This window comes from Cervus canadensis, chromosome 30, assembly GCF_019320065.1.
Source record: "Cervus canadensis isolate Bull #8, Minnesota chromosome 30, ASM1932006v1, whole genome shotgun sequence".
In the NCBI taxonomy this organism is placed as follows: domain Eukaryota; kingdom Metazoa; phylum Chordata; class Mammalia; order Artiodactyla; family Cervidae; genus Cervus; species Cervus canadensis.
In genome coordinates this window covers 27795968-27823179 of record NC_057415.1, presented here as the reverse complement: position 1 = coordinate 27823179, position 27212 = coordinate 27795968, and the positions used below count along the sequence as shown (strand labels likewise).

At 39.7% G+C, this 27212-nt stretch overlaps 1 protein-coding gene across 2 annotated transcripts in view; it reads right to left on the bottom strand.

Moving 5' to 3' along the window:
* Positions 1-26665, bottom strand: part of TMEM38B (transmembrane protein 38B) — a 61494-nt gene extending 34829 nt beyond the window's left edge. Inside the window, exons 1-2 of one of the 2 annotated variants that reach the window (XM_043452962.1) lie at positions 26425-26665; positions 9123-9279 (exon numbers count right to left, since the gene is read on the bottom strand). In XM_043452962.1, the coding sequence (XP_043308897.1) occupies positions 9123-9279; positions 26425-26536 (269 nt within the window). In that variant the 5' untranslated portion in view covers positions 26537-26665. The remainder of the gene's footprint in view (positions 1-9122; positions 9280-26424) is intronic. The other variant, XM_043452963.1, reaches the window with a different exon arrangement.
* Between the last annotated feature and the right edge of the window lie 547 nt (positions 26666-27212).

Here is a 27212-nt window from a genome sequence, read left to right as displayed (position 1 = left end):
TTTTCACAGAATGCTTCATAACACAAGAAAACTGAGAGTAACATATTTAAAATACTCAGACCTAGAAAGTATGATCCTATGATCCTATATCCAATAAAACTGACTTTCAAGTACAAAAAACACAAACTTATCAACACATGAGAATCTGGGGACTACTATTCCAGATGAATGAATTAGAGAAAAAAACCTTCAGAAAACCAAAATTACTACAGACACAGACATAAGGCCTGATTAAAAAAAAAATAAAAGATACAGTTAGCTATAAAACAAAGACTGAAAAGAAATTAAGAAGGGAAGAGTACAGTACATAATAACTATTACTATGACAGTTTAGAATAGTATATCTATTTTGAAAATAGGAAGAGAATGAAAAGAGTACATGCAAAAAATTAATATTTTCAGTAATCATATCAGTGGTGGTATTCATATTATTACTCCAAAACTATTGTGTATGGCATGAATGATACAGAATAAATGAGCGGTGTTGAAATATCCTACTTCTATCATGTCTGTGTCCTTAAGAATCAAAATTCTTCATTTCAGTTCAGTTCAGTCACTCAGTCAGGTCTGACTCTTTTTGACCCCTTGGACTGCAGCACACCAGGCCTGCCTATCCCTCACCAACTCCCAGAGTTTACTCAAACTCAGGTCCATTGAGTCGGTGATGCCATTCAACCACCTCATCCTCTGTCGTCCCCTTCTCTTCCCTCCTTCCATCTTTCCCAGCATTAGGGTCTTTCCAAATGAGTCAGCTCTTCACATCAGGTGGCCAAAGGATTGGATTTTCAGGTTCAACATCAGTCCTTCCAATGAACACCCAGGACTGATCTCCTTTAGGATGGACTGATTGGATCTCCTTGAAGTCCAAGGGACTCTCAAGAGTCTTCTCCAACACCACAGTTCAAAAGCATCAATTCTTCGGTGCTCGGCTTTCTTTTTAGTCCAACTCTCACATCCATACATGACTACTGGAAAAACCATAGCTTTGACTAGACAGACCTTTGTTGACAAAGTAATGCCTCTGCTTTTTAATATGCTGTCTAGGTTGGTCATAGCTTTTCTTTCAAGGAGCAAAGCATCTTTTAATTTCATGGCCACAGTTATCATGTGCAGTGATTTTGGAGCCCAAAAAAATAGTCTCTTACTGTTTCCACTATTTCCCCATCTATTTACCATGAAGTAATGGAAAAGACCCTGATGCTGGGACGGATTGGGGGCAGGAGGAGAAGGGGACAACAGAGGATGAGATGGTTGGATGGCATCACCGACTCGATGGACATGGGTTTGAGTAAACTCCGGGAGTTGGTGATGTACCGGGAGGCCTGGCATGCTGCGATTCATGGGGTCGCAAAGAGTCGGACACGACTGAGCGACTGAACTGAACTGAATGGGACCAGATGTCATGATCTTAGTTTTCTGAATGCTGAGCTTTAAGCCAACTTTTTCACTCTCCTCTTTCACTTTCATCAAGAGGCTCTTTAGCTCTTCTTCCTTTTCCGCCATAAGGGTGGTGTCATCTGTGTATCTGAGGTTATCGATGTTTCTCCTGGCAATCTTGATTCCAGCTTGTGCTTCATCCAGCCCAGCATTTCTCATGATGTACTCTGCATGTAAGTTAAATAAGCAGGGTGACAATATACAGCCTTGACAGACTCCTTTCCCTCTTTGGAACCAGTCTGTTGTTCCATGTGCAGTTCTAACTGTTGCTTCCTGACCTGCATACAGACTTCTCAAGAGGCTGGTCAGGTGGTCTGGTATTCCCATCTCTTTAAGAATTTTCCACAATTTGTGGTGACAAAAACAGTCAAAGGCTTTGGCATAGTCAATTAAGCAGAAATAGATGTTTTCCTGGAACTCTCTTGCTTTTTTGATAATCCAGCAAATGTTGGCAATTTGATCTCTGGTTCCTCTGCCTTTTCTAAAACCAGCTTGAACATCTGGAAGGTCACGGTTCATGTACTGATGAAGCTTGCCTTGGAGAATTTTGAGCATTGCTTTACTAGCGTGTGAGATGAATGCAATTGTGCAGTAGTTCGAGCATTCTTTGGCATCGCCTTTCTTAGGGACTGGAATGAAAACTGATCTTTTCCAGTCCTGTGGCCACTGCTGAGTTTTCCAAATTTGCTGGCATATTGAGTGCAGCACTTTCACAGCATCATCTTTAGGATTTGAAATAGTTCAACTGGAATTCTATCACCTCCGTTAGCTTTGTTCGTAGTGATGCTTCCGAAGGCCAACTTGAATTGACATCCCAGGATGTCTGGCCCTAGGTGAATGATCAGACCATCGTGATTATCTGGGTCGTGAAGATCTTTTTTGTACAGTTCTTGTGTATTCTTCCCATCTCTTCTTAATATCTTGTGCTTCTGTTAGGTCCATACCATTTCTGTCCTTTATTGAGCCCATCTTGGCATGAAATGTTCCCTTGGTATCTCTAATATTCTTGAAGAGATCTCTAGTCTTTCCCATTCTATTGTTTTCCTCTATCTCTTTGCACTGATCACTGAGGAAAGCTTTCTTATCTCTCCTTCCTATTCTTTAGAATTCTGCATTCAAATGGGTATATCTTTCCTTTTCTCCTATGCTTTTCACTTCTCTTCTTTTCACAGCTATTTGTAAGGCCTCCTCAAACAGCCATTCTGCTTTTTTGCATTTCTTTTCTTGGGGATGGTCTTGATCCCTGTCTCCTGTACAATGTCTGGAACCTCCGTCCATAGTTCATCAGGCACTCTGTCTATCAGATCTAATCTCTTGAATCTATTTGTCACTTTCATTGTATAATCGTAAGGGATTTGATTTAGGTCATAGCTGAAGGGTCTAGTGGTTTTCCCTACTTTCTTCAATTTAAGTCTGAATTTGGCAATAAGGAGTTCATGATCTGAGCCTCAGTCAGCTCCCAGTCTTGTTTTTGCTGACTGTACAGAGCCTCTCCAACTTTGACTGCAAAGAATATAATCAGTCTCACTTTGGTATTGACCAGATGGTAATGTCCATGTGTAGAGTCTTCTCTTGTGTTGTTGGAAGAGGGTGTTTGCTATGACCAGTGCATTCTCTTGGCAAAACTCTATTAGCCTTTGCCCTGCTTCATTCTGTACTCTAAGGCCAAATCTGCCTATTACTCCAGGTGTTTCTGGACGTCCTACTTTTGCATTCCAGTCCCCTATAAGGAAAAGGACATTTTTTGGGGGGTGTTAGTTCTAGAAGATCTTATAGGTCTTCATAGAACTGTTCAACTTCAGCTTCTTCAGCATTACTGGTTGGGGCATAGACTTGGATTACCGTGATACTGAATTCTTAAATCAAAATTCTTAGTGTGGAAGAAAGAAGACACATATGTAACGGAGAAAAGTTACATAAATTCTATGTTCCTGAATTTGAGTTAGAAATATCAGTGAACTCATGAGTTATTTTATCCTTATTTTTCCGAGCTCTGTCCACTGAGAAGATCGAAAAATCATAAGTAATTAGGAATAATGAACATGTCTAGTGTTCAGACTGTGACCTTGAAATACCTTTTCTCCTAAAAGGACCCAGTTTCCTACAGAAATTAGTAATTCCAAAAGAAAGTACAGATGAATCTTGTATTAATTAAGTAGTAAGGAAGCTAATCAAAGTCTTACAAGCCAATCTGAAGAGATTCCCACAAAGAGATTCAACAAAGGGTCAATTTGAGCTTTAATAATAAGAAAATTCCAATTTATTGAAACCCATAAAATATGCTTAATCCATGAGCTCATACTTACTTAAAAATTTTTTTAAATTACAACAGCAACAACAAAAAATACTGGTCACTTCTGAAGAACAGCAGGGGACCAATTCATAATCCTGAAAACTGTAAATAAAAAGCAAGAATCAAGTATTTATCCCTCCTTTCCTATATGAACAATACAACTTGGGAAACCAAATAATGGATGATTAGTGGGAAGTATTTATTTATAATACTACTTAAATTAACATATAAAAGAAAAGATGGACTATTGCCATTTTGAAATTCTCAATTAGTTATCAGATGAAAGTCATTAAAAGAGTACTAACATCAATCAAAAAAAAAAGCTAATCACACATTCTGGTTTCTTATGGTCTTGCTAATTAAAGGGATCTGGAAGGAGAAGGGGACGACAGAGGATGAGATAGCTGGATGGCATCACCAACACAAGGGACATGGGTTTGGGTGGACTCCAGGAGTTGGTGATGGACAGGGAGGCCTGGCGTGCTGCTATTCACAGGGTCACAAGAGTGGGACACGACTGAGCGACTGAACTGAACTGAACTGAACATGAATCTGCTCTGGATTCTGGATCAATCTGCCAATTATTAGGAAACACAGAGAACAGAGCAATATAATGATCTGCACCATGAGTATGCAATCAGTAAACTCACGAGCATAGAAAAATCTACATGTCAAACAGCTCTGGTTCTTCAAGAGACAACTATAAGGAAAAACGGAACGGAAAGGGAACTGATAAAATCAGAGAGACTTAAGAGACATTAAAATTTTTACTGGGTGTAACTAAATTATAGTGTCTTGTAATGAACATCTGGATGATAAAATTTTGTATGCAAAGAAGTCATAAACATAAAAGTCAGGATAATAGTGTGCTATCATCTATTATTTGGTTACCTAGTTGTATCGTTCATTTAGGAAAGGAAGGATAAATACTAGATTCTTGCTCTTTGTTTACAGTTTTCAGGATATGAATTGGTCCCCTGATGTTCTCCAAAAGTGACCAGTTCTTTTTGTTTTTTTTATTTAAAAAAAAAATTTAAGTAAGTATGAGCTCATGGATTAAGCATATTTTATGGGTTTCAATAAATTAGAATTTTATTATTAAAGCTCAAATTGTCCCTTCATTGACCAGGGGGAGTTTCTTCAGATTGGCTCTTGAGACTGATTAGCTTCCTTGCCAGTTAATATAAGATTCACCTTGTACTTTCTTCTGGAAGAAAGAATCCAAATCAAATTCAGGTTAGACCCCTTTATCTAACAAGACCATAAGAGACCCAAAATGTCTGATTAGCTTTTTTTTGCTGACGTTAGCACTCTTAATGACTTTCATCTGATAACTAATTGAGAATTTCAAAATGGCGATAGTCAGTCTTTTCTTCTTTTATTATTTAAAGTGGAAAGGGAGTTGTGATTGGAATGTGACACCCAGAAGGAACTTCTGGGACAGATGACAAAGCTTTATTTCTTGACTTGGGTCATGGTTTCAAGGATATACCTAGCAATAATTCATTGGGCGATATACTTGGTTTTATGAATTTTTACTTTATAATAAAATATTTTTGTAAGACGACAGAGGATGAGATGGTTGGATGGCATCACCGACTCAATGGTCATGAGTTTGAGTAAACTCCAGGTGGTCAGGGAGGCCTGGCATACTATAGTCCATGGGGTCACAAACAGTTGGACACAACTGAGAAACTGAACTGAGTATTTTTTTAATGTAAATGATGGATATACAAGTTTTTATTGTGTCATAATTCTTTGTACTCTGAATATTTTATAAATATTCCTTTGTACCTATTCAATATTAATTGAAACTTTTAAATTAAAAAACACATACTGTTTACAATGAAAGTTCTTCTTGGTTAAGAGCATGCTAATTTGAAATTGAGACCCTATCATTTATCAATATATCAAGCATCAATTTCCTCTTGTATTAAATGGGAATAATAAAAGATTTCAAGTTAACAACTAAATACTATACTATTAGTTAACTACATAAAAATGCATTTATTTTCCATTTCTAACATATCTCTTAGTTTCAGCCAAGAAAGTATATATCTATAGACAAGCAAGTTTATTTCATTTAATGAACCACTAATCAAGATCTGTAATTTCCAGCCACTCGATTACAGAAATCCCACGTAACACAAGCAGTCCATTCCTTTAGCAATGTACTTACTGAGCCTAGAACAGTAGTACTTGGCACACAATCAACAAAACAAAGTCCCTGCTCTGATAGGCTGCTATTCTAGTAGAGTGAGGCAAACCGTCATAAAAAGAAATAAACAGAGGACACCAGACAGCAATAAATCTAGGAAGGAAAAAAAGAAGCATGATGAGATAGTCATGGGAGAGGAGGTATGTTTGTTAGAGAAGACCTCTCCAAAGAAAGAAAACATGAGCCTCCTGGGAAAAGCACACCACAGAGAAAAGAGAGCAAGCACAAAGGCACTGAGACGGAACAGTGCCTTTGTGTTCCAGAGAACGGCAATGCCAACGTGACCAGAGCAGGCTGACAGGAACAGACCAGAAAGCCATTACCACAGAGTGGAAGCAAGATTTTACAGTCTTTCAGGGTATGCTAAGAGTTTTGAATTTTCCTCTTAATAAGATAAGAGAATACTGATCATAGAAGTAACATGTTCTAAGTTATTTTTAAATAATCACTTTTTATCCACTATATCGAAAAGAGTTGGATACGACAGTGACTAAACAGCAGCAAAAATAAAGACAAGACTCAGGGGGATAATGAAAGAAGCAGCTAGACCACTTAGGAAGCTACTGCAACTGTCCAGGCAATAGTGGTAGTTAGTATATAGGAGTAGAATTGAAAGTGATGAAAAGTGTCAAGAGTCTGGATATCCTACTCTCATATAGCTTCAGCATCTAGACACATTAAAAAAAAATTCTCCAAAATGTTAATATCCTTTTAAAATATTGCTATAGAAATAAAAGTCCTTGAGAAAATGTTTTAAAACACATAGTAACTGGAAAGTTATACTTTAAGAAATAGTTAAGCAAACAAATGAGAGAAAGTGGTTATGAAGTGTCAAGGCTCTACAGTCAGGCTTCCTGGTTTTGATCCTAGCTCAATCATGTACTAAACATGAAAAGAACAGTGAAGCATTTCTCTATGCCTCAGTTTTCTCATTTTTCAAATGGAAATAATAGGAGCTACTTCATTAGATCCTTATGATATGACAATGAATATAAAATTTAGCTGACATATGGTAACAGCTCAATACATATTTGCTATCCAAACTTATTGTTCTACTCCAAACAGTTTCTATGGCTACGGGTTCCCACTATTTTTCCCATTGCTACTACTATTTATAACATCCCCTTTTATAACTGGTTACATATTTAAATGGAGAAGGAAATGGCAACCCACTCCGGTATTCTTGCCTAGGAAATCCCACGGACAGAGTCTGAGCCTAGTGGGCTACAGTCCATGGGGTCACAAAGAGTCAGTCATGACTTAGCAACTGAGCACATATTTAAAATGATCACAATGGGGACTTCCCTGGTGGTCCAGTGGTTAACAATCTGCCTTGCAATACAGGGGAAGTAGTTCTATCCCTGGTCAGGGAACTAAGATCCCACAAGCTGTGGAGTAAGTGAAGCCCCTGTGTCAAAACTACAGAAGACCAACTGCCACAACTAGAGAATCCATGTGCCACAACAAAAAGCTCCATGAGATGCAATGAAGATCTCTCATGCTGCAACTAAGACCCAACTCAGCCAAATAAATAAAGTTTTTAAAAATTAAAAAAAAAGTCACAATAAAAATTAACTTCAAATGTTCCTAATGTTACATATTTCATTGATTTGATTTTTAATCAAAAGTTTCTGCTTTAGGTTTAACAAAGCTCTCTGATTGGTATTATACTTTGTTTTTAACTTAGAGGATCTCTCCTCTTAAAGATAACTGAAGTAGAATTTGCAAGAATCCAAAGCAATTCCTATTAACATTTTTTTCTTCACTTCAAAACAAAAGTAATGTTAAATTTCATAAGACTTGGAAAAATCGAACAGAGTGTGACAAGAACAATTACCAGAAATATCATAATCACTTGGACTTTTTGTGTAGTTGGTCACACTCTTGATTATTAAGTTGTATAACTATAAGCACAGGTTAGGTTCACAAGATCAACTGTTGGGGGTCACGTATTTGATGTCCTTTCATATTTGAAATGCTTCCACTAAAGACACAACCTCTTGAGAAACCTGTGTGCAGGTCAGGAAGCACCAGTTAGAACTGCACATGGAACAACAGACTGGCTCCAAATTGGGAAAGGAGTACGTCAAGGCTGCACATTGTCACCCTGCTTATTTAACTTATATGCAGAGTACATTATGAGAAACACTGGGCTGGAGGAAGCACAAGCTGGAATCAAGATTGCTGGGAGAAATATCAATAACCTCAGATATGCAGATGATACCACCCTTATGGCAGAAAGTGAAGAAGAGCTAAAGAGCCTCTTGATGAAAGTGAAAGAGGAGAGTGAAAAAGTTGGCTTAAAGCTCAACATTCACTTGATGGGAAAACAGTGGAAACAGGGGCTGACTTTATTTTGGGGGGGGCTACAAAATCACTGCAGATGGTGATTGCAGCCATGAAATTAAAAGATGCTTATTCCTTGGAAGGAAAGTTATGACCAACCTAGATAGCATATTAAAAAGCAGACATTACTTTGTCAACAAAGGTCTGTCTAGTCAAGGCTCTGGTTTTTCAAGTAGTCATGTATGGATGTGAGAGTTGGATTATAAAGAAAGCTGAGTGCCAAAGAATTGATGCTTCTGAACTCTGGTGTTGGAGAAGACTCTTAAGAGTCCCTAGGACTGCAAGGAGATCCAACCAGTCCATCCTAAAGGAGATCAGTCCTGGGTGTTCACTGGAAGGACTTATGTTGAAGCTGCAACTCCAATATTTTGTCCACCTGATGAGAAGAGCTGACTCATTTGAAAAGACCCTGATGTTGGGAAAGATTGAGGGCAAGAGGAGAAGGGGACAACAGAGGATGAGATCATTGGATGGCATCACCGACTCAATGGATGTGAGTTTGGGTAAACTCCGGCAGCTGGTGATGGACAGGGAGGCCTGGTGTGCTGAGGTTCATGGGGTCGCAAAGAGTCGGACATGACTGAGCAACTGAACTGAACTGAAAGACACATAAGAAAATGGTAACAATGCCTACCTCTGAGAGAGAACAGGGGAGATGGGTGAGAAAGAGATATACTTTGCATTTAAAACCTTGGGCACTATTTGGGTGCGTTCCCTTGCAAATGCATTAACTTCTAAGAACATAAATTATTTTTTAAAGAACAAAATACCATTTACTAACAATTTACAGAACAATTTTTTAAATAGTTCACCACAATGGCAGCTTACCAGATTGAAGATGCCAGTAATATATTAGTGCTGTTTGCAAGAAACCTAAGTGGAGGCTCTGCAAGCAGTACACAGGATAAAATTCCTCCACCAAAGCAGTGGAGCATAGCAGTAAACCAGCTTGACAGAGGATTCTTCCATGCCAGCTCTGCTGCTCCTGAAATGATAAAGTAAATGTTTGAGACACTGTGCACTAAACAAGTCCTGAGGTACCAGTGGCACTAAAGAAACACACTTCTTAACTTCATAATTTTCCAGAACTTACTATTACTCATAAGTATGACAATCATGATCATCATAAACTGTATCTCTTGTTCTTTAAATCAGCACTGGAAACATTTTTTTAAGACATGGGTAACTTGGGGCACCTTTAAAATACCCTCTTTAGGACCTTACTGGACTTCCCTGGTGGCTCAGACGGTAAAGCAACTGTCTACAACACGGGAGACCCGGGTTCAATCCCTGGGTCGGAAAGATCTCCTGGAGAAGGAAATGGCAACCCACTCCAGTATTCTTGCCTGGAAAATCCTATGGACGGAGGAGCCTGGTAGGCTATAGTCCATGGGGTTGCAAAGAGTCGGACATGACTTAGCAACTTCACTTCAGGATCGTATTGCCAGTTTCCAAGTAGTACATTATTATATAGACAATCTCCCCATCTACTGTCTTCTTTCATTTCCAACCCTACTGTAAGTATGTCAGTTAATATATCAAAGTAATATATTAAGAAAACTTTATAATCTTAAGTACTTTAGAAAATAAAGCTGAAAAACTAAAGTTTCAATATGACAGACTTGAAACAGAATGATAAAATAAACTCAGAGGTAAAAGGCTGATGAGAAATAGGTATTAACATCATCAAATGTCTCCTAATAGATTATTTATTAATTACAGAGAGAAACAGTAACTTTAGACTGGGCAAATTTTGCAGACATCACTATAAACAAACAATATCAGGTGGTCTCTGATATTATGCACTAAGGACACATCACTGCTACTATACCAAAACTGTATAACCTCGACTAGTTTAATTATACAAACTCAAACTGAGGGTTATTTTAAAAAAACTAACAACAAACACTTGGTCTATATTTTAACAACATAAAGGTTAAAGAACACACACCAAAAAAGTCTGACGAAATGTTTCAGATTAAATGACATTAAAGAGACAACTAAATGCAATGCATTTCCCTAGACCATATTTCAGAACAAGAAAGAACATTTATAAAAGAACTTTATGGACAACAAATTGATAAAATTTAAACATGGATTGTGGCTTTAATAATAGCATTGTATCACTGTTAAAATTCCTGATTTTGATAACTGTAATGTGACTCTTAAAATCAACACACTTAAATAGTCAAAAGTAACTGGGCAAAATGCCTCCAATTTACACTAAAGTGGTTCTGCAAAAATACAGAGATAAAAACATTCAGAGAAATGGTAAGGTACAAACTTTTACTCATAAGATGAATAAGTTCTTGGGATCTAATGTACAGCATACTGACTATAGTTAACAATACTACATAATACTATATTATATCCTTGAAATTTGCTAAGAGAGTAGATTTTAAGTGTTGTCACCACACACACACACACACAAAAGGTAACTATGTGAGATGATAAACGTGTTAATTAACTTTATTGTGGTAATCACTTCACAATGTACTATGTATATCAAATCACCACATTGTACACTTTAAATATACATAATTTTGTTAATTATAGGTCAATAAAGCTGGGCAAAAAACTAAATAAATGGGGCAAAATGTCAGTTGGTGATTCTGGGTAAAGTACATGGGAGTTCCTTGACCTAGTCCAGCAACTTTCTATAAGTGAAATTATTACAGGAAACAGTACAAAAAAATTTTTTTAACCTGGCCAGAAAAATAAAAGCAAATTATAAAAATGAAAGTAGAAACTAAATAGATGCTAGAGACAGGCAATCAATAAAGCCAACCCAAAGCTTTTCTTGGAAAAGACCAATAAAACAGAATATTGTTCAGTAAGTCTGAAAAATGGGTGTGGAGAGGGGAAGGAATGAAAATAATGTATAATATTAGAAGCAAAAAATTGAAATATTTGAGTTTTTTATTATAAGAAAACATGTAATAAAGGTGAACATATAGTTGAAATGGAAATTGAAATGGACAATTTTCCTAAAAAACTGTATATTGCAAAATCCCCTTAAGGATAGATAGAAACTTGAACACACAAATAACTAAGAAAAAAAAAATTACAGGGTAGTCCAAGATCTATCCTAAGAAAGGTGTGAGACCCAGATAAACTAATGGACAAATACCAAATAATTTCTTATTACTCATTTTTATATTATATAACCATTATAGAGTTTAGAAAAACTTAAATTATTCTGTGAAACAACACAACACCAACATAAAAAACTGTAAAGAAAGATAAGGAAGAGAGATAGAATGAGAGAGGAAGGAGGATGGGAGACAGGAAAAAGGGAGGAGAGACAGGCAGGAGGGAAGGAAAAAAAGAGGAAGAAGACACTGTAAGTCACCCTCTAATTTTAACTTATATAGTACACAAATATATACATAACAAATTGAAATCAGTAGTTTTTCAAAAGGATCACAAATCATAACCAGGTAGATTTTTCTCCAAAGAATTTAAGGAAGGTTCAACACAAATTCATTAAAATCATTCAGTATATTAACAAATTAATACGATCACTCCTTTAGACAGACAGTAAAAAATCACTTGATAAAAATTTTAACATTTTTTTTTTAAATCTAGTAATCTAAGAACAGGAAATAAAAAGCCATGAAGAAAAAGATTTATAAGTTTGACACCATCAAAATTTAAAACTTCTGAACTCCCCTGGTGGTCCAGTGGTTAAGACTCCACCTGCCAATGGTTCAATCCCTGGTCCACAAAGATCCCACATGTCACAGGGCAACTAAGCCCATTTGCCACAACCGCTGAGCCGATGAGACCTAGAGCCCATGCTCTGCAAAAAGCAAAGTCACTTCGATGAGAAGCTCGTGCACCACACCTAGAGAACAGCCCCCACTCACTGCAACTACAGAAAATCCACACCCATTAAGGAAGACCCAGCACAGTCATAAATAAATAAAGACAACTTGTTAAAAGAATTTTTCTAAACTCTATGTAACAAAAGACTAGGATAAAATATTTTTTAACCAATAACACAAATTCCAGAGTCCCCATAAAGACTGAGACAGAACTGTGCGTGTCTCCTGTGGAGGTTCGGGTCAGCAGTGGATGGCCGCAGCGGCAGGGGCTCTGAGTGCAGTAGACCTGGGTATGGCATAAGCCCTCTTGGAGGAGGTCACCATTAATCCCACCACAGAGCCATGAGAACTTACACAGGACTGGGAAACAAACTCTTGGTGGGCACAAACAGAACCTCGTGTGTACCAGGACCCAGGAGAAAAGATCAGTGGCCCCACAAGAGACTGACCCAGACTCTAAGTGTCCAGGAGTCTCCGGCGGAGGCATGGGTCGGTGGTGGCCTGCTGCAGGGCTGAGGCCACAGAGTGTAGCAGTGCCTGCAAGGGACCTTTTGAAGGAGGTCTCCATTATCTTCATTACCTCCCCCATAGTTTGGCCCCAGGTAAATAACAGAGGGAACAAAGTAATGTCTCTGCCCTTTAATATGCTGTCTAGGTTAGTCACAACTCTTCTTCCAAGAAGTAAGTGTCTTTTTATTTCATGGCTGCTAGTCACCATCTGCAGTGATTTTGGAGACCCCAAAAATAAAGTCTCTCACTGTTTCCACTGTTTCCCCATCTACTGACTATGAGTGACTACAATTTAAAAACTTAGAATGGGGACCTAGCAGATAGTAAGCAACAAGTATTAGCTATCATTATTATAGAAGTGTGTGTGCTAAGTCTCTTCAGTCATGTCTGACTCTTTGTGACTCCATGGACCACAGCCTGCCAGACTCCTCTGTCCAAGGGATTCTCCAGGCAAGAATACAGGAGTGGGTTGCCATATCCTACTGCAAGGGATCCTCCCAACCCAGGGATTGAACCCAAGTCTCTTACAACTCCTGCACTGGCAGGCAAGTTCTTTACTACTAGCATCACCTGGGAAGAGAGATATTATGGAAGTAAACAGAAATAAAAAGAAAATTACCCCTTCCTCTCTACTTCCTCTACCTTTTAATCACACTCATTTTCTATAGGGTGACAACTTCCAATCTTTTTTCCTATGCTTATTCACACACATACACTCCTTCTCCCCCTCAAGACCTTCTCCCTCAACCTTGCCTTGTGTGTGTCTCCCTCTCTCAGATATACCCAGACTAGCTCTGCAGACACATTCTGGAAATGGGAGCTCTTAACTGAATGAGAGCTATTAATACAAAGGATCCATCACTGCACAGTTACTATGAAGGCACATTCCAAAATAACTGATTACTTTTGGTAAATACACTATTAGGGAATATGTCTCTATCCCCATTACAATTATCCATTTGACACTTGTCAGGGAATGTTTGACGGGAGGATTCCTACGTGCTGTCTCTCATGAGTCCTTTGTCCCTCTTCAAGCGGAACAGCACGCTGCTCCCAGGGACTGAGGTCATTGTGTGAGGCAGGCTTGGGTCTCCTTTAGTAAACATTCTCTTTATGACAAAACTGCTTAGTCTCCTTCCCCTTTCTTGAGATATGGATTGTGCCCTGACCTTGTGACTAACATTACCCCTTGTTCCCTTGGTAACGGTTGCTGTACGTTTGGTTTTCTGATCTCTATCATTCCCGAAAGAAGTTTCTTGTACCACAGCCTATATATACTCATAGGAAAATCATTAAAGCACATTTGCTCCATCAGAGCTTAGGTCCCCAGGTCTTTTTTGTCTCTCTCTCTCTCTTTCTCTCTCTCTCTCTCTCTTTTTCTGGCTGACTGTCTGGAGTGTGGAGACCTGTCGTGCTCACTTTTCTGCCCGGGCTTCTAAGACCCCCTCGAGAGGGCGCCTGGTGCCTTCGTGAGTGATGCAAGTCCTGTGTCAAGGATTTTATTGGTCCTGTGCGTAAACCAAGGGATATCAGCCTCTTTCTCTCTTTCACTTTCTTATCGTCGACTCCGTACCACAAAGTTCCGGTCCATTAAAGGACCCCAACAGACACTAACAATTTGGCTTAGACCAGGGGTCTCCAACCTTTGGGATCTAATTAATGTCTGAGATCTGAGGTGGAGCTAAATAAGAAATAATAGAAAAAAGTGCACAATAAATGCAATTTGCTTGAATCATCTGGAAACCATCCCCCTGCACCCCAATCCATGGAAAACTTGTCTTCAATGAAACCAGTCCCTGGTGCCAAAATGGTTCGGGACCACTGGAGACAAATTCAAAGAGATCCAAAACGTTTTCCTTTGACTATTAAAACAATCCAAAGCAAGTTAACTAAATTTGATGCTTTCACATAAATTATTCACTCATGTAATATGCATTTCCAGTTTAGTCTGTCAAAATAACTTTCCTTTTCCCTCAACGTACCAGTATTTTATCCTTTCCTCCTGAGACATATCATTTTCTAGATTTGTTCACAAGTGTTAATTCCACTCTAAGACTGTTACCCCTTGAGACACTTATGAAACTTTGTATAAAGTAGATGCTCTATAAATGTTTACTGTACTACAGAAAAATGTATATGCAATATTTCAAGAATATATGACAATTTTACTACCATTAATGTCCCTTAGTTTTATCGTAAGTCATAAAGAGAGACAGCTGTAATTACATACCAGTTCTGCGACTCTTTGTGGGACTTTTAACCTACAGTTAAAAGTAGGTTAAACTTTTGTTTTAACTTCAACTTTCATAAAGTGAAAATAATACATAACTTCTACGAATTTAAAATGAGAGAATATACATAAAAACACATATATACTACCCAGTACATGTCAGACACCATGTTGATTTAATTGCTGAATGGATTGATTACTGACAATACAGAAGAGAGGCCAGGAAAATGCAACCCTTGGGCTGCTTCTGACTCAATTCTCTTGAGCCCAAGATATAATTCTTTTGAGTTCTGACTGCAAGGCTGGGATGAGAGTGACACATCATGGCACTGAAGAGGTCCTTGTAACCCCAACAGTCTTAAATCAATGAAACTAAGGTTTTATTAGACCAAAAAGGAAAAGAAAAAATAGTTGAAGGCAGGGTCTTTCTCATACCAGTCTTTTATGCCTAGTTTTCAAAATGTCAGCCAGAAAAATTTCTCTAACTCAAACAGATTTTCTTTAAATCTTTCTTCAGCACACACATTGTGGTAATACATTTTTCACCATGAGACAATCTTACAAGAAAGTATTTGGGTATTATGTTCCTTTGTATATATCATACCAGCACCAGAGTTAGTTTAATGTGAACTTAAACCATGAAAATACAAGGACTTCGCTGGTGGTCCAGTGGCTAACACTGGGCTTCCACCGCAGGGGTGCAGGTTTGATCAATGGTCAGGGGATCCTGCAGGCCACATGACATGGCCAGAATAAAAATAAAATGCTTTCAAAATTTAGCTTAAAGAAAAGAAAAATAAAATACAGGGAAAAAGAAAAAAGAAACAGCTGTATATCTTTAGGGCATATAAATAATTTTCAGAAGAAAAAAATGTTAATATATTGCTAATTTCTCCTCAGTTTTAAACAAAGGTATATTCCTCTGGCTAAGAAATAAGCTATGTTAATTTAGACACATTATTTTTAACATACTGACATTTAAAAGAGAAAAAAAAAATTATCTGTCCTACCTTAAGATATTTGTGATACATTATCAATAGAATTATTTCCCCCAAACTCTTAGCAAAATTTGTCACACTGAAACCTGAATCTAATTCAAAGTATAAGACATTGAAACATACAACCACCAGGGGACTTTAACATCAAAATAGTTTCATTATGAAATGAAAGCTGAGAAATAAAGTCACATTCTATGCTGTTAAATTCACTTAATATCACACCCAGAAAATAATCCCATTCTCTGGCCAAATGAATGATTAGACTATGTTTAAAACAGTTGTATTAACTTAGCTAAAACAAAGCTTAGCAGGGCATTTTTAGTGTACTGCACACGTGACTTCCTCATTTTCACATTCTCAGTCTAGTTTTACTCCAGTAAAACACTCAGTCTAATGTATCTCTACGAATTAGTTGCACTGTAGCTATTTTCAAACAGCACTAAGCTTGCTGGTGCTTGATGTGACTTCCAGAGAGAAGCAGGGGAATGTTCTAGCCATCTTAAAGCCTTATCACCAGATGTTAAGTATTTTTAAATTGCATATTAAACTGTCCTAGTCTTTCCCATTTATAGATTTATCTCTTTAAAAAAAAAAGAAAAAGTAACATAATATATCTTACATGCCTCAAGTACATTTTTTCATCGAAATTATTTGAAAATAATCATGTAGGCAACAGAGGTTTACAGATTATCTGTGACACAATTCAAGGAGTTTCAGATCAAATCATAGTGGGCCAAATAAAACCACAGATTCAGCCTGTCCCCCAGTTCCCCACTGTATAACCAGAACAGACATACTTAGCAACTGGCACACTCCCCATATTGATTCTCTGATCCACAAAATAAGAACCATTATGGTAGGAATGATTAAGCAGAGGGCTTCGCTGGTGGTTCAGTGGTAAAGGATCCACTACCTGATAGCTCAGTTGGTAAAGAATCCACCTGCAATGCAGGAGACCCCGGTTCGATTCCTGGGTCAGAAAGATCCCCAGGAGAAGGGAAAGGTTATCCACTCCAGTATTCTTGGGCTTACCTTGTGGCTCATCTGATAAAGAATCTGCCTGTGGAGAAGGAAATGGCAACCCACTCCAGTATTTTTGCCTGAAAAATCCCATGCACAGAGGAGCCTGGTGGCCTACAGTCCATGCGGTTGCAGAGTCAGACACGACTGAACACACACACACCATTCCCCCACCCCCGTCTCCTTTTATTCCTGATCAGACTCTTAGCCTCTGTAGGGACTACTTTTGGAACCTCATCCTCAGGTTCCTCAGGTCTGCCTTGGAGGTGTTGCTGGTGCCCGCTTGGGAACCCGGATGCCTCTGCTTCGCAGCGCTCTCCTGGCAGGGCACAGGGAAGCAGCAGGTGGCCATGCACTTGGTTTGCTCCTGGACTGGCGTGTGATTACTACATCTTCTCCATGTCACCTTCCATGTGGAAGCCTTCTCAGCCCTTCCTCTAAGCTGAGGTTCACCTCTCTGAAAGAGGAGCTTGGGCATTGCTAAACTATGTTGATCTCTGCAAAAGCAAGATGCATTTTCTCCTGAGGTCTGTGGTAGTCAGCTCCCAAATGAAGCTTAATAAAGGAATTAGTTCCAACTGAAAAAAAAAGAATCTGCCTGCAATGTGGGAGACCTGGGTTCGATCCCTGGGTTGGGAAGATCCCCTGGAGAAGGGAAAGGTTACCCACTCCAGTATTCTGGCCTGGAGAATTCCATGGACTGTATGGTCCATGGGGTCCCAAAGAGTTGGACATGACTAAGTGACTTTCAAGTATATATAAGTATACACCAATGCAGGAGACATAAGTTCGATCCCTGGGGAAGATCCCTTGGAGGAGGAAATTACAACCCACTCCAGTACTCTTGCCTGGTAAATCCCATGGACAGAGAGGAGCCTGGCGGGCTACAGTCCACAGAGTTGCAAAGACTAGGACACAATTGAGCAACTGAGCACAATCAAGTAGAAGCCACTAGAGTTTCTTCTCCTTCTCACCAAGATGTTTTTAAAAAGCAGTATTACAGAGATGAGTGCCATGATCAAAAAACATGAAAGATGATGATAGCTATCACATTCCATTTAACAACTTGCCTGTTTATGTGTAAAGCAGATGGGTCTTGAAAAATAACTGAATTATAAATAAATGCAGACAGGTAGTAACTCCAACTGCAGCTGGTATTCAAAATACAGTATTTTTACTGGAACAAATCAGTATTAATCCCTGTAACCTGGTAAATAAATGCTTTTTTCTCCATATTAATTTGCAAAGAATCCCAAAAGCACTTTGCTTTTACCTGGCAGGTTTAACAGTACACTATCACATTCTTGCCTCAGATCTCTGTCAACGCTCCTGCTCTCCAAAAAAGTCCACAGAGACTTTGATCTTACTGAGAGTTCACAGAATGTCACAACTGCCCACTACACTGAAGGCATTTATGCTGACTGGATCTACAAACAAGAAGTAGCTAGCACTTTAGCTATTTTAACACAACATAATGAAAACCAGCAAGCATGTAAGTTAAACCTTACCCTTAAGTTTCTGCACCACTCAGAGTCCAATCAGGAAACAGAAAATATAGTTTTATTAACAAAGAGAACTTAATATAAAGAAGTGGGCATAAAATCATAAGATCTGAAAAGGTAAAAAGTAAATATCGTGGTGCCATAGAGGTATAACTACAGAAAGCTATTACCACTCCTGGGGGAACACAAGATACGCTCAACTTATTAAAACTTAGAAGCTTGGACAAAGAGCTCTTTAGAGTCAAAACTGAGATTCCCGAGGAGGACACACTGCTCAGCTGGTGTTCCAGTCCAGCTCACTCACTGCATAAGCAATTGAGTTTTAAGTTCTCATCCCAAGCTACCTCGATAGTGGTAGAGTTTGAACTAAACAATGGTCTTCTGACTTCTGATTTTATGAACTCTTTCTACTACAGGACACTTCTTGATTAATATTTGGTCAGGTCACTCAAATATTCTAACTTTCCTTTAGATTAAAAAATATTAAAGATATTTAAGTAAGATTCTCTGAACTCAAAGAAGTAAATTATGGACTATCATTTCTGAGATACGCTTTTCTACCCCGCACTGGGCAGAACCTGCTCTGGCTTTATAAGGCATGGTATAACAAAGGGGGCATGGATGTTCTATTGAGGATATCATAGATGTTCTATTTTCTCTGGATGTTGCTTAACTTAGTTGTGCATATTCTGAAAATTCACTAAGCTGTACCTTTACAATTATTTTTGTACTTTTCTGTATGTTTTTACGTGGGAATTCATAAAGATAGCAAAATTATGCTGCCACCTTCCCAGAATCCTAAAAACTGATAAATTCCTATCTTACTTATCTTTTCATCTGTCACAGATTACAGGAAGGAACAATGACAAACTTTATTTCTGGATTTAATTCCTGAAAGCAAATGAGAAACTGATTGGTGATGTAGAAACGGCCAAAACCATGGGAGAAAATAACCATGTCAAATGACAACTTACTGAGAAATTGTTAAATGTTGAGAAACCAGAATCTGCAAAAAGAGAGCTAAAGAAAAGTTCAGAACTTTGACATTAGCCCAAGAACTAGCTCTATGATTAACTAAACTATGTGACTTAAGTAAAGTTATTTTATTCCTATAAAAGTATTCCTCATCTGTAAAATGAGTTCAATACTACCTACCTAAAGAGATATATGAGGATTAGAATTAAGACTCTGGGATGTTTTGCATGTTATCTGAAATGAATATTGTTATTGTGTAAGAAAGGCAGCAGCTGTAGGGGCTTCCCTGGGGGTCCAGTGGTTAAGAATCCACCTGCCAAAACTATGTTGAATAGTAGTGGTGAGAGTGGGCACCCTTGTCTTGTTCCTGATTTTAGGGGAAATGCTTTCAATTTTTCTCCATTGAGGGTAATGCTTGCTGTGGGTTTGTCATATATAGCTTTTATTAAGTTGAGGTATGTTCCTTCTATTCCTACTTTCTGGAGAGTTTTAATCATAAATGGATGTTGAATTTTGTCAAAGGCTTTTTCTGCATCTATTGAGATAATCATATGGTTTTTATCTTTCAATTTGTTAATGTGGTGTATTACATTGATTGATTTGTGGATATTAAAGAATCCTTGCATTCCTGGGATAAAGCCCACTTGGTTGCTGCTATCCAAAAGTCTACCAGCAATAAACGCTGGAAAGGGTGTGGAGAAAAGGGAACCCTCTTACACTGTTGGTGGGAATGCAAACTAGTACAGTCACTATGGAAAACAATGTGGAAATTTCTTAAAAAACTAGAAATAGAACTGCCATATGACCCAGCAATCCCACTTCTGGGCATACACACTGAGGAAACCAGATCCGAGAGAGACACATGCACCCCAATGTTCATCGCAGCACTGTTTATAATAGCCAGGACATGGAAGCAACTTAGATGTCCATCAGCAGATGAATGAATAAGGAAGCTGTGGTACATATACACCATGGAATATTACTCAGCCATTAAAAAGAATTCATTTGAATCAGTTCTAACGAGATGGATGAAACTGCAGCCCATTATACAGAGTGAAGTAAGCCAGAAAGATAAAGACCAATACAGTATACTAATGCATATATATGGAATTTAGAAAGATGGTAACGATAACCCTATATGCAAAACAGAAAAAGAGACACAGATGTACAGAACAGACTTTTGGACTCTGTGGGAGAAGGAGAGGGTGGGATGTTCTGAGAGAACAGCATTGAAACAAGTATACTATCAAGGGTGAAACAGATCACCAGCCCAGGCTGGATGCATGAGACAAGTGCACGGGGCTGGTGCACTGGGAAGACCCAGAGGGATCGGGTTGAGAGGGAGGTGGGAGGGGGGATTGGGATGGGGAATACATGTAAATCCATGGCTGATTCATGTCAGTGTATGGCAAAAACCACTACAATATTGTAAAGTAATTAGCCTCCAACTGATAAAAATCAATGAAAAAAAAAAATAAAATAAAAGCTGTCATGGCCTGAAAAAAAAAAGAATCCACCTGCCAATGCAAAGGACACAGGTTCGACCCCTGGTTCGGGAAGATCTCATGTGCTGTGGGGCAACTAAGCCTGTGCACCACAATGTAGCCCATGTGCTATAATGACTGAAGTCCACAGGCCAAGAGCCTGTGCTCTAAAACAAGAGAAGCCACTGCAGTGAGAAGCCTGCACACTGCTACTAGACAGTAGCACCCACTCTCTGCAACTAGAGAAAGTCAGTGTGTAGTAAGAGAGACCCAGTGCAGCCAAAAATAAAATAAATATTTAAAAAAAAAAAAAAAGAAAGAAAGAAAGGTAGTACAACCTTATGTGACACTGTAAGGAAAGAACAGGAAAGGGAGGATGAGCAGGGGAAGGGGAAAAGATGACAATGACAACAGAACAATCAAGTTCTTCTAGGGATATAAGAATATCTTTCATCCTAGTATCCTCAACATCTAATATAGTATTAGACCTAATAAATCGAACAGCTGCTTAATGAACTACATATGATTTGAGGGAAGATAGCAAAATAGTGGTCAGAGAATTAAGAAAAAAATAATAGATTTTGTATGAAAAATCAAGTAAAAATCTTTGTGGATTAAATTTTCAGGATGTCTAACAGAAAATAGCAGTCTGAGTATTTTCAGATTGATAACAGTGCAGGACTAAAGAAATCTGCTTATTTTATGAAAATTTAAATAAGAAAAAAAGAGAGGACAGATTAAAAGCAAAAGAAATTAAAATTAATGACAAAAATATTCTGCAAATATGGTTTCTAACCAACAGCTCCTAAAAGAGCATTTTCCAACTTCCTAATAAAATACTTGACTCTTTGCAACCCCATGGACTATACAGTCCAAGGAATTCTCCAGGTCAGAACACTGAGTGGGTTCAGTTCAGTTCAGTTCAGTCACTCAGTCAGGTCTGACTCTTTGCAACCCCATGAACCACAGTACGCCAGGCCTCCCTGTCCATCACCAACTGCTGGAGTCCACCCAAATCCATGTCCACTGAGTCAGTGATGCCATCCAACCATCTCATCCTCTGTCGTCCCCTTCTCCTGCCCTCAATCTTCCCCAGCATCAGGGTCTTTGCAAGTGAGTCAGCTCTTTGCATCAGGTGGCCAAACTATTGCAGTTTCAGCTTCAACATCAGTTCTTCCAATGAACACCCAGGACTGATCTCCTTTAGGATGGACTGGTTGGATCTCCTTGCTGTCCAAGGGACTCTCAAGAGTCTTCTCCAACACCACAGTTCAAAAGCATCAATTCTTCGGTGCTCAGCTTTCTTTATAGTCCAACTCTCACATCCATACATGACTAATGGAAAAACTATAGCCTTGACTAGACGGACCTTTGTTGGCAAAGTAATGTCTCTGCTTTTTAATATGCTGTCTAGGTTGGTCATAACTTTCCTTCCAAGGAGTAAGCGTCTTTTAATTTCATGGCTGCAATCACCAGCCGCAGTGATTTTGGAGCCCAGAAAAATAAAGTCAGCCACTGTTTCCACTGTTTCCCCATCTATTTGCCATGAAGTGATGGGACCAGATGCCCATCTTAGTTTTCTGAATGTTGAGTTTTAAGCCAACTTTTTCACTCTCCTCTTTCACTTTCATCAAGAGGCTCTTTAGTTCTTCTTCACTTTCTGCCATAAGGGTGGTGTCATCTGCATATCTGAGGTTATTGATATTTCTCCCAGCAATCTTGATTCCAGCTTGTGCTTCTTCCAGCCCAGCGTTTCTCATGATATACTCTGCATATAAGTTAAATAAGCAGGGTGACAATATACAGCCTTGACATACTCCTTTTCCTATTTGGAACCAGTTTGTTGTTCCATGTCCAATTCTAACTGTTGCTTCTTGACCTGTATACAAGTTTCTCAAGAGGCTGGTCAGGTGGTCTGGTATTCCCATCTCTTTCAGAATTTTCCACAGTTTATTGTGATCCACACAGTCAAAGGCTTTGGCATAGTCAATTAAGCAGAAATAGATGTTTTTCTGGAACTCTCTTGCTTTTTTGATGATCCAGCAGATATTGGCAATTTGATCTCTGGTTCCTCTGTCTTTTCTAAAACCAGCTTGAACATCTGGAAGTTCACGGTTCATGTATTGCTGAAGCCCGGCTTGGAGAATTTTGAGCATTACTTTACTAGGGTGTGAGATAAGTGCAATTATGCGGTAGTTTGACCATACTTTGGCATTACCTTTCTTTGGGATTGGAATGCAAACTGACCTTTTCCAGTCCTGTGGCCACTGCTGAGTTTTCCAAATTTGCTGACATATGAGTGCAGCACTTTCACAGAATCATCGTTTTCCAGGGGATCTTCCCAACCCAAGTGAACCCAGGTCTCCCTCATTGCAGGAGGATTCTTTACCAGCTGAGTCACCAGGGAAGCCCAATAAGATACCCAGGAAAATAGAAAAAATAAATGAAAAAAACCCCTACACTATTAGTCAAAACTAAATGGGTAATACCGACCTTCTCCAAAAGGACTTATGGCAGCATGCTGCACCTCCCAGGACTGCTGCTGCCAGTGCCTCTGACTTCGCAGCAGGCCGCTGTCAACCCAAGCCTCTGCCAGACACTCCCAAACACTCACAGCAGAAGATGAGTGCACGTCCTTCTATGCCACCCTCATGCTAACCAAAATGATCACGTGGATCACAGTTTTGTGTAAGTCAATGAAACTATGACAAGGGAATATTTCATGCAAAGATGCAGACACTAAAGTACAGAAACAGTATGGACCTAACAGAAGCAAAAGATATTAAGAAGAGGTGGCAAGAATACACAGAAGAACTGTACAGAAAAGATCTTAATGACCCAGATAACCAGGATGGTGTGATCACTCACCTAGAGCCAGACATCCTGGAGTGTGAAGCCAGGTGGGCCTCAGGAAGCATTACTAAGACAAAGCTAGTGGAGGTGATGGAATTCCAGGTGAGCTATTTCTAATCCTAAAAGGTAATGCTGTTAAAGTGCTGCACTCAATTCATCAGCAAATTTGGAAAACTCAGCAGAGGCCACAGGACTGGAAAAGCTCAGTTTTTATTCCAATACCAAAGAAAAACAACACCAAAGAATGTTCAAACTACCACACAATTGCACTCATCTCACATGCTAGTGTGAATTCTATACTTTTTATCTATTCACAAGTACTAGTACTAGAATATAACATTTTTACACCAGGTGGAATACTGTATCAGTGTCCAGTTAGTCCAGTGGTCCTCAAAGATTTTGGTCTCAGGACTCCTCTACAGCCCCCCAAAATAGTGAGTAGATGAATGGTTGCCAGGGGTTTGGGGAGGGCTGACTACGAAGGCGTAGGAAGGAATCTGGGATGGATGATCAAACTCTTCTATATCTTGACTGTGGTGGTAGGTACATGACTGTATGTCTGTCCAAAATAACAGAATTTTATATTTAAAGGAGTGAATATATGTAAATTAAACCTTTCAAAAGTCTGACTCAAAAAAAAAAAATTCTTGAAGATCCCAAAGAGCTTCTGTTTATTCGAGCTGTTAATATCTAGCATATTAGAAATTATAAATGAGAAAAATCAGGGCTTCCCTGGTTGCTCAGTGGTGAAGAATTCACTTGCCAATGCAGGAAACACAAGTTGATCCCTGACTGGGGAAGATCCCACATGCCGCAGAGCATCTAAGCCCCTTTGCCACAACATTAAAACTGTGCTCTAGAGCCTGGGAGCCACAACTATTGAAGCCCTTGCGCCCTACAGCCTGTGCTCTGCAACAAGAGCAGGCACTGCAGAGGAACCCGCACCGCAACTGGAGAGGAGCCCCGGCTCGCTGCAACTAGAGAAAGCTCATGCAGCCACAAAGACCAAGCATAGCCAAAAATAAATAAATAAAACTATCAAAAAAATTTTAAATGAGAAAATCTTTAGTTTTTTTATGTATTAATTTTTAAAATAATAAATGCACTGAATGTTTTTCTTCATGAAATAACTATTTTCCAAAGCAAAAAATATTTAGTGAGAAAAGTCACATTTTTTGAGCCAGTCTCTCTAATGTCTGCCTTCAAATAGGAAACAGCTGGATTCTCATATCTGCTTCTGCATTCAACATGTTACAGTATGACAGGTCATTTGGCCTCTGGAAAACTCCATTGTATACTCGTAAGAAAATGAGTGTGAAAAAGACAACACCTGCATATTATTACAAAAATAATTTTGAGCTGGAAATGTCAGGAACCCCTGGGGTTCCTGGACCATACTAGGAGAAGCTCTGATCTAACCTATACAAGAAAATATCAAGTATTAAATATGATAAAGTAATAAAATATACTTATTTTCAAATCAAGGAATGTGTCTCTTATGATTATCTGTTCCAATTTAATACACTAGTATTCCCTTTATCCAGGTCAAAACTTTTATCAAACAATGATTTAGACTGAGCTACCAACCTCAATTTAAATTAAAAACATTTCAGAGGTCCATGAGTTTAAAAAAAAAAAAACCACCACAGACTTCCCTAGTGGTCCAGTGGTTAGGACTCCAGGCTTCAAAATGCAGGGGGTGCGGTTTCCATCCCTGGTTGGGGAACTAAGATCCCACATGCAGTGTTGGTTCGGCCAAAAAATTAAAAATTACTTTTAAAAAAAATTTTAAATGAAAAATCAGACCATAAGAGGCACAGCATCATCCTCAAGCCTTCACTCACTGACTGTAGGCCAGTGCATATCAAAGGCAGCATCAACACGGAGAAAGTAAGGCAAAGAAAATACCTGACCTCAGGAAAAAAGACGAGAGCACAAAATGAAAAGGCAGGCAGAACAACTGCAAAAGTCAAGTAATACAGGAGCAAACATATCCTGAATGAAAAATACAAGAAAAAACAAACATTGCTCCCTGTAATGCACACTTAAAGGAACTCAAAACTCTGTTTTAAGACCACATACCCATTCTACTGGCAGTGAAACTACACCAAAGCGCTCTTCTTATGCAATGTCACTCATATGACTCCCCAGTGGGAATCTACTTTCCTCTCAGCAACCAGTGTCTAACATGCTAAGCAAGGTGGGAGACCTTCGCGTTACGGGGAATGTAGCGGGTGCCTACTTGAGGCATTTTATTTCAGTGTTTACACAACTTTCAGAACCGGAGAGCAGTCCAGAACCATTTACTAGTCCAAGCGACGAAGTCAGACCTGCTGTCTGCGGGAACTCGGTTCCCAGGTCATTTAAAAATACTGCCCAAGGAAGAGGGGGCACCGCCGGGAGACGGCGCCACCCCAGGGCGAACGAGGGCAGTCCTGGACTGCCAAAAGTGGCTGCGGCCGCCCTTCACCTGTCCCGGCAGTCCCGCCCGCGGCAGTGGGGCGGCCCCGCACTCCTCCCCCCGACTCCTTTGGCGGGGTCCGGGGCCACCTTACTCCGCGGCCTCAGTTTCCCCTTCTACACGGCGGTCGGACGGGCCCCCTCTCCATGGCGCCCCTCTAGCTTGACCCCAGGACTCCTGGCGCGAGGCAGCTCGGCCGCTCACCCCGCTCAGGCCGTCCCCGCGGTGAGGGGTCCCTGAGGGGGACGATCCTCGGCGCCCAACACTCACCCGGCTGATGCTTCAACGCCATCACCGACACCAGGTAGTGGGCGATGTCAAAAAAGGGGAACATGGAAGTGCGAGAAAAGGCAAGGGTCAGCTCATTCCACGGAGAGTCCATCGCGACTACCGACCGCCGCAGCCGAAGCAGCCGCGGAGACGGGTTCCCGGCGTGCGCGGCGAGGGGTGGGGGAGGGTACGACCGCCGCCGCGCGCTCCTCGACGCGGCCTCCCGGAGCCCTGCGCGTGCGCCCTGGCTCAAGACGCTGGCGCGCGGAGGGGCGGGGCCGCGTGTCCCGGGAGCCTCGGGCGCGCGGGCGGTTGGCGGGTGAGCGGGATGAGCCGGCTGCAGCCCCCATTGCCGAACCTTGTTCTCCTAATAAGGGCCCAGCATCTTCTCGGTGCAGGGGGTTGTGCCAGATCTGGAGAATGGGCAGATGAGTGCAACATAAGTAATGAATAAAAAATGCATTACTTCTGTTAACAGTTAGTTCATTTGTTATTTTTAAAACGAATAAAGAACTATTTTAAATGTTTCTTAGTTATTTCTAATATGCTAAGTATAAATGAAACCCACATAAAGTCGCAGGGCTCTGGGATCCTTTATAATTTTTTTTAAGGCAGCTTTTTTTAATTTACACATTTTATTCACCCTTTTTAGTATAAAGTTCTATAATTTTGGATAAACGCCGTCCACAAGAGGAGACGCTCAGAATTGTGCGTGATAAGTCACTTCAGTCTTATCCGACTCTGTGTGACCCCATTAACCGGAGCCCACTACGCTTCTCTGGCCATGG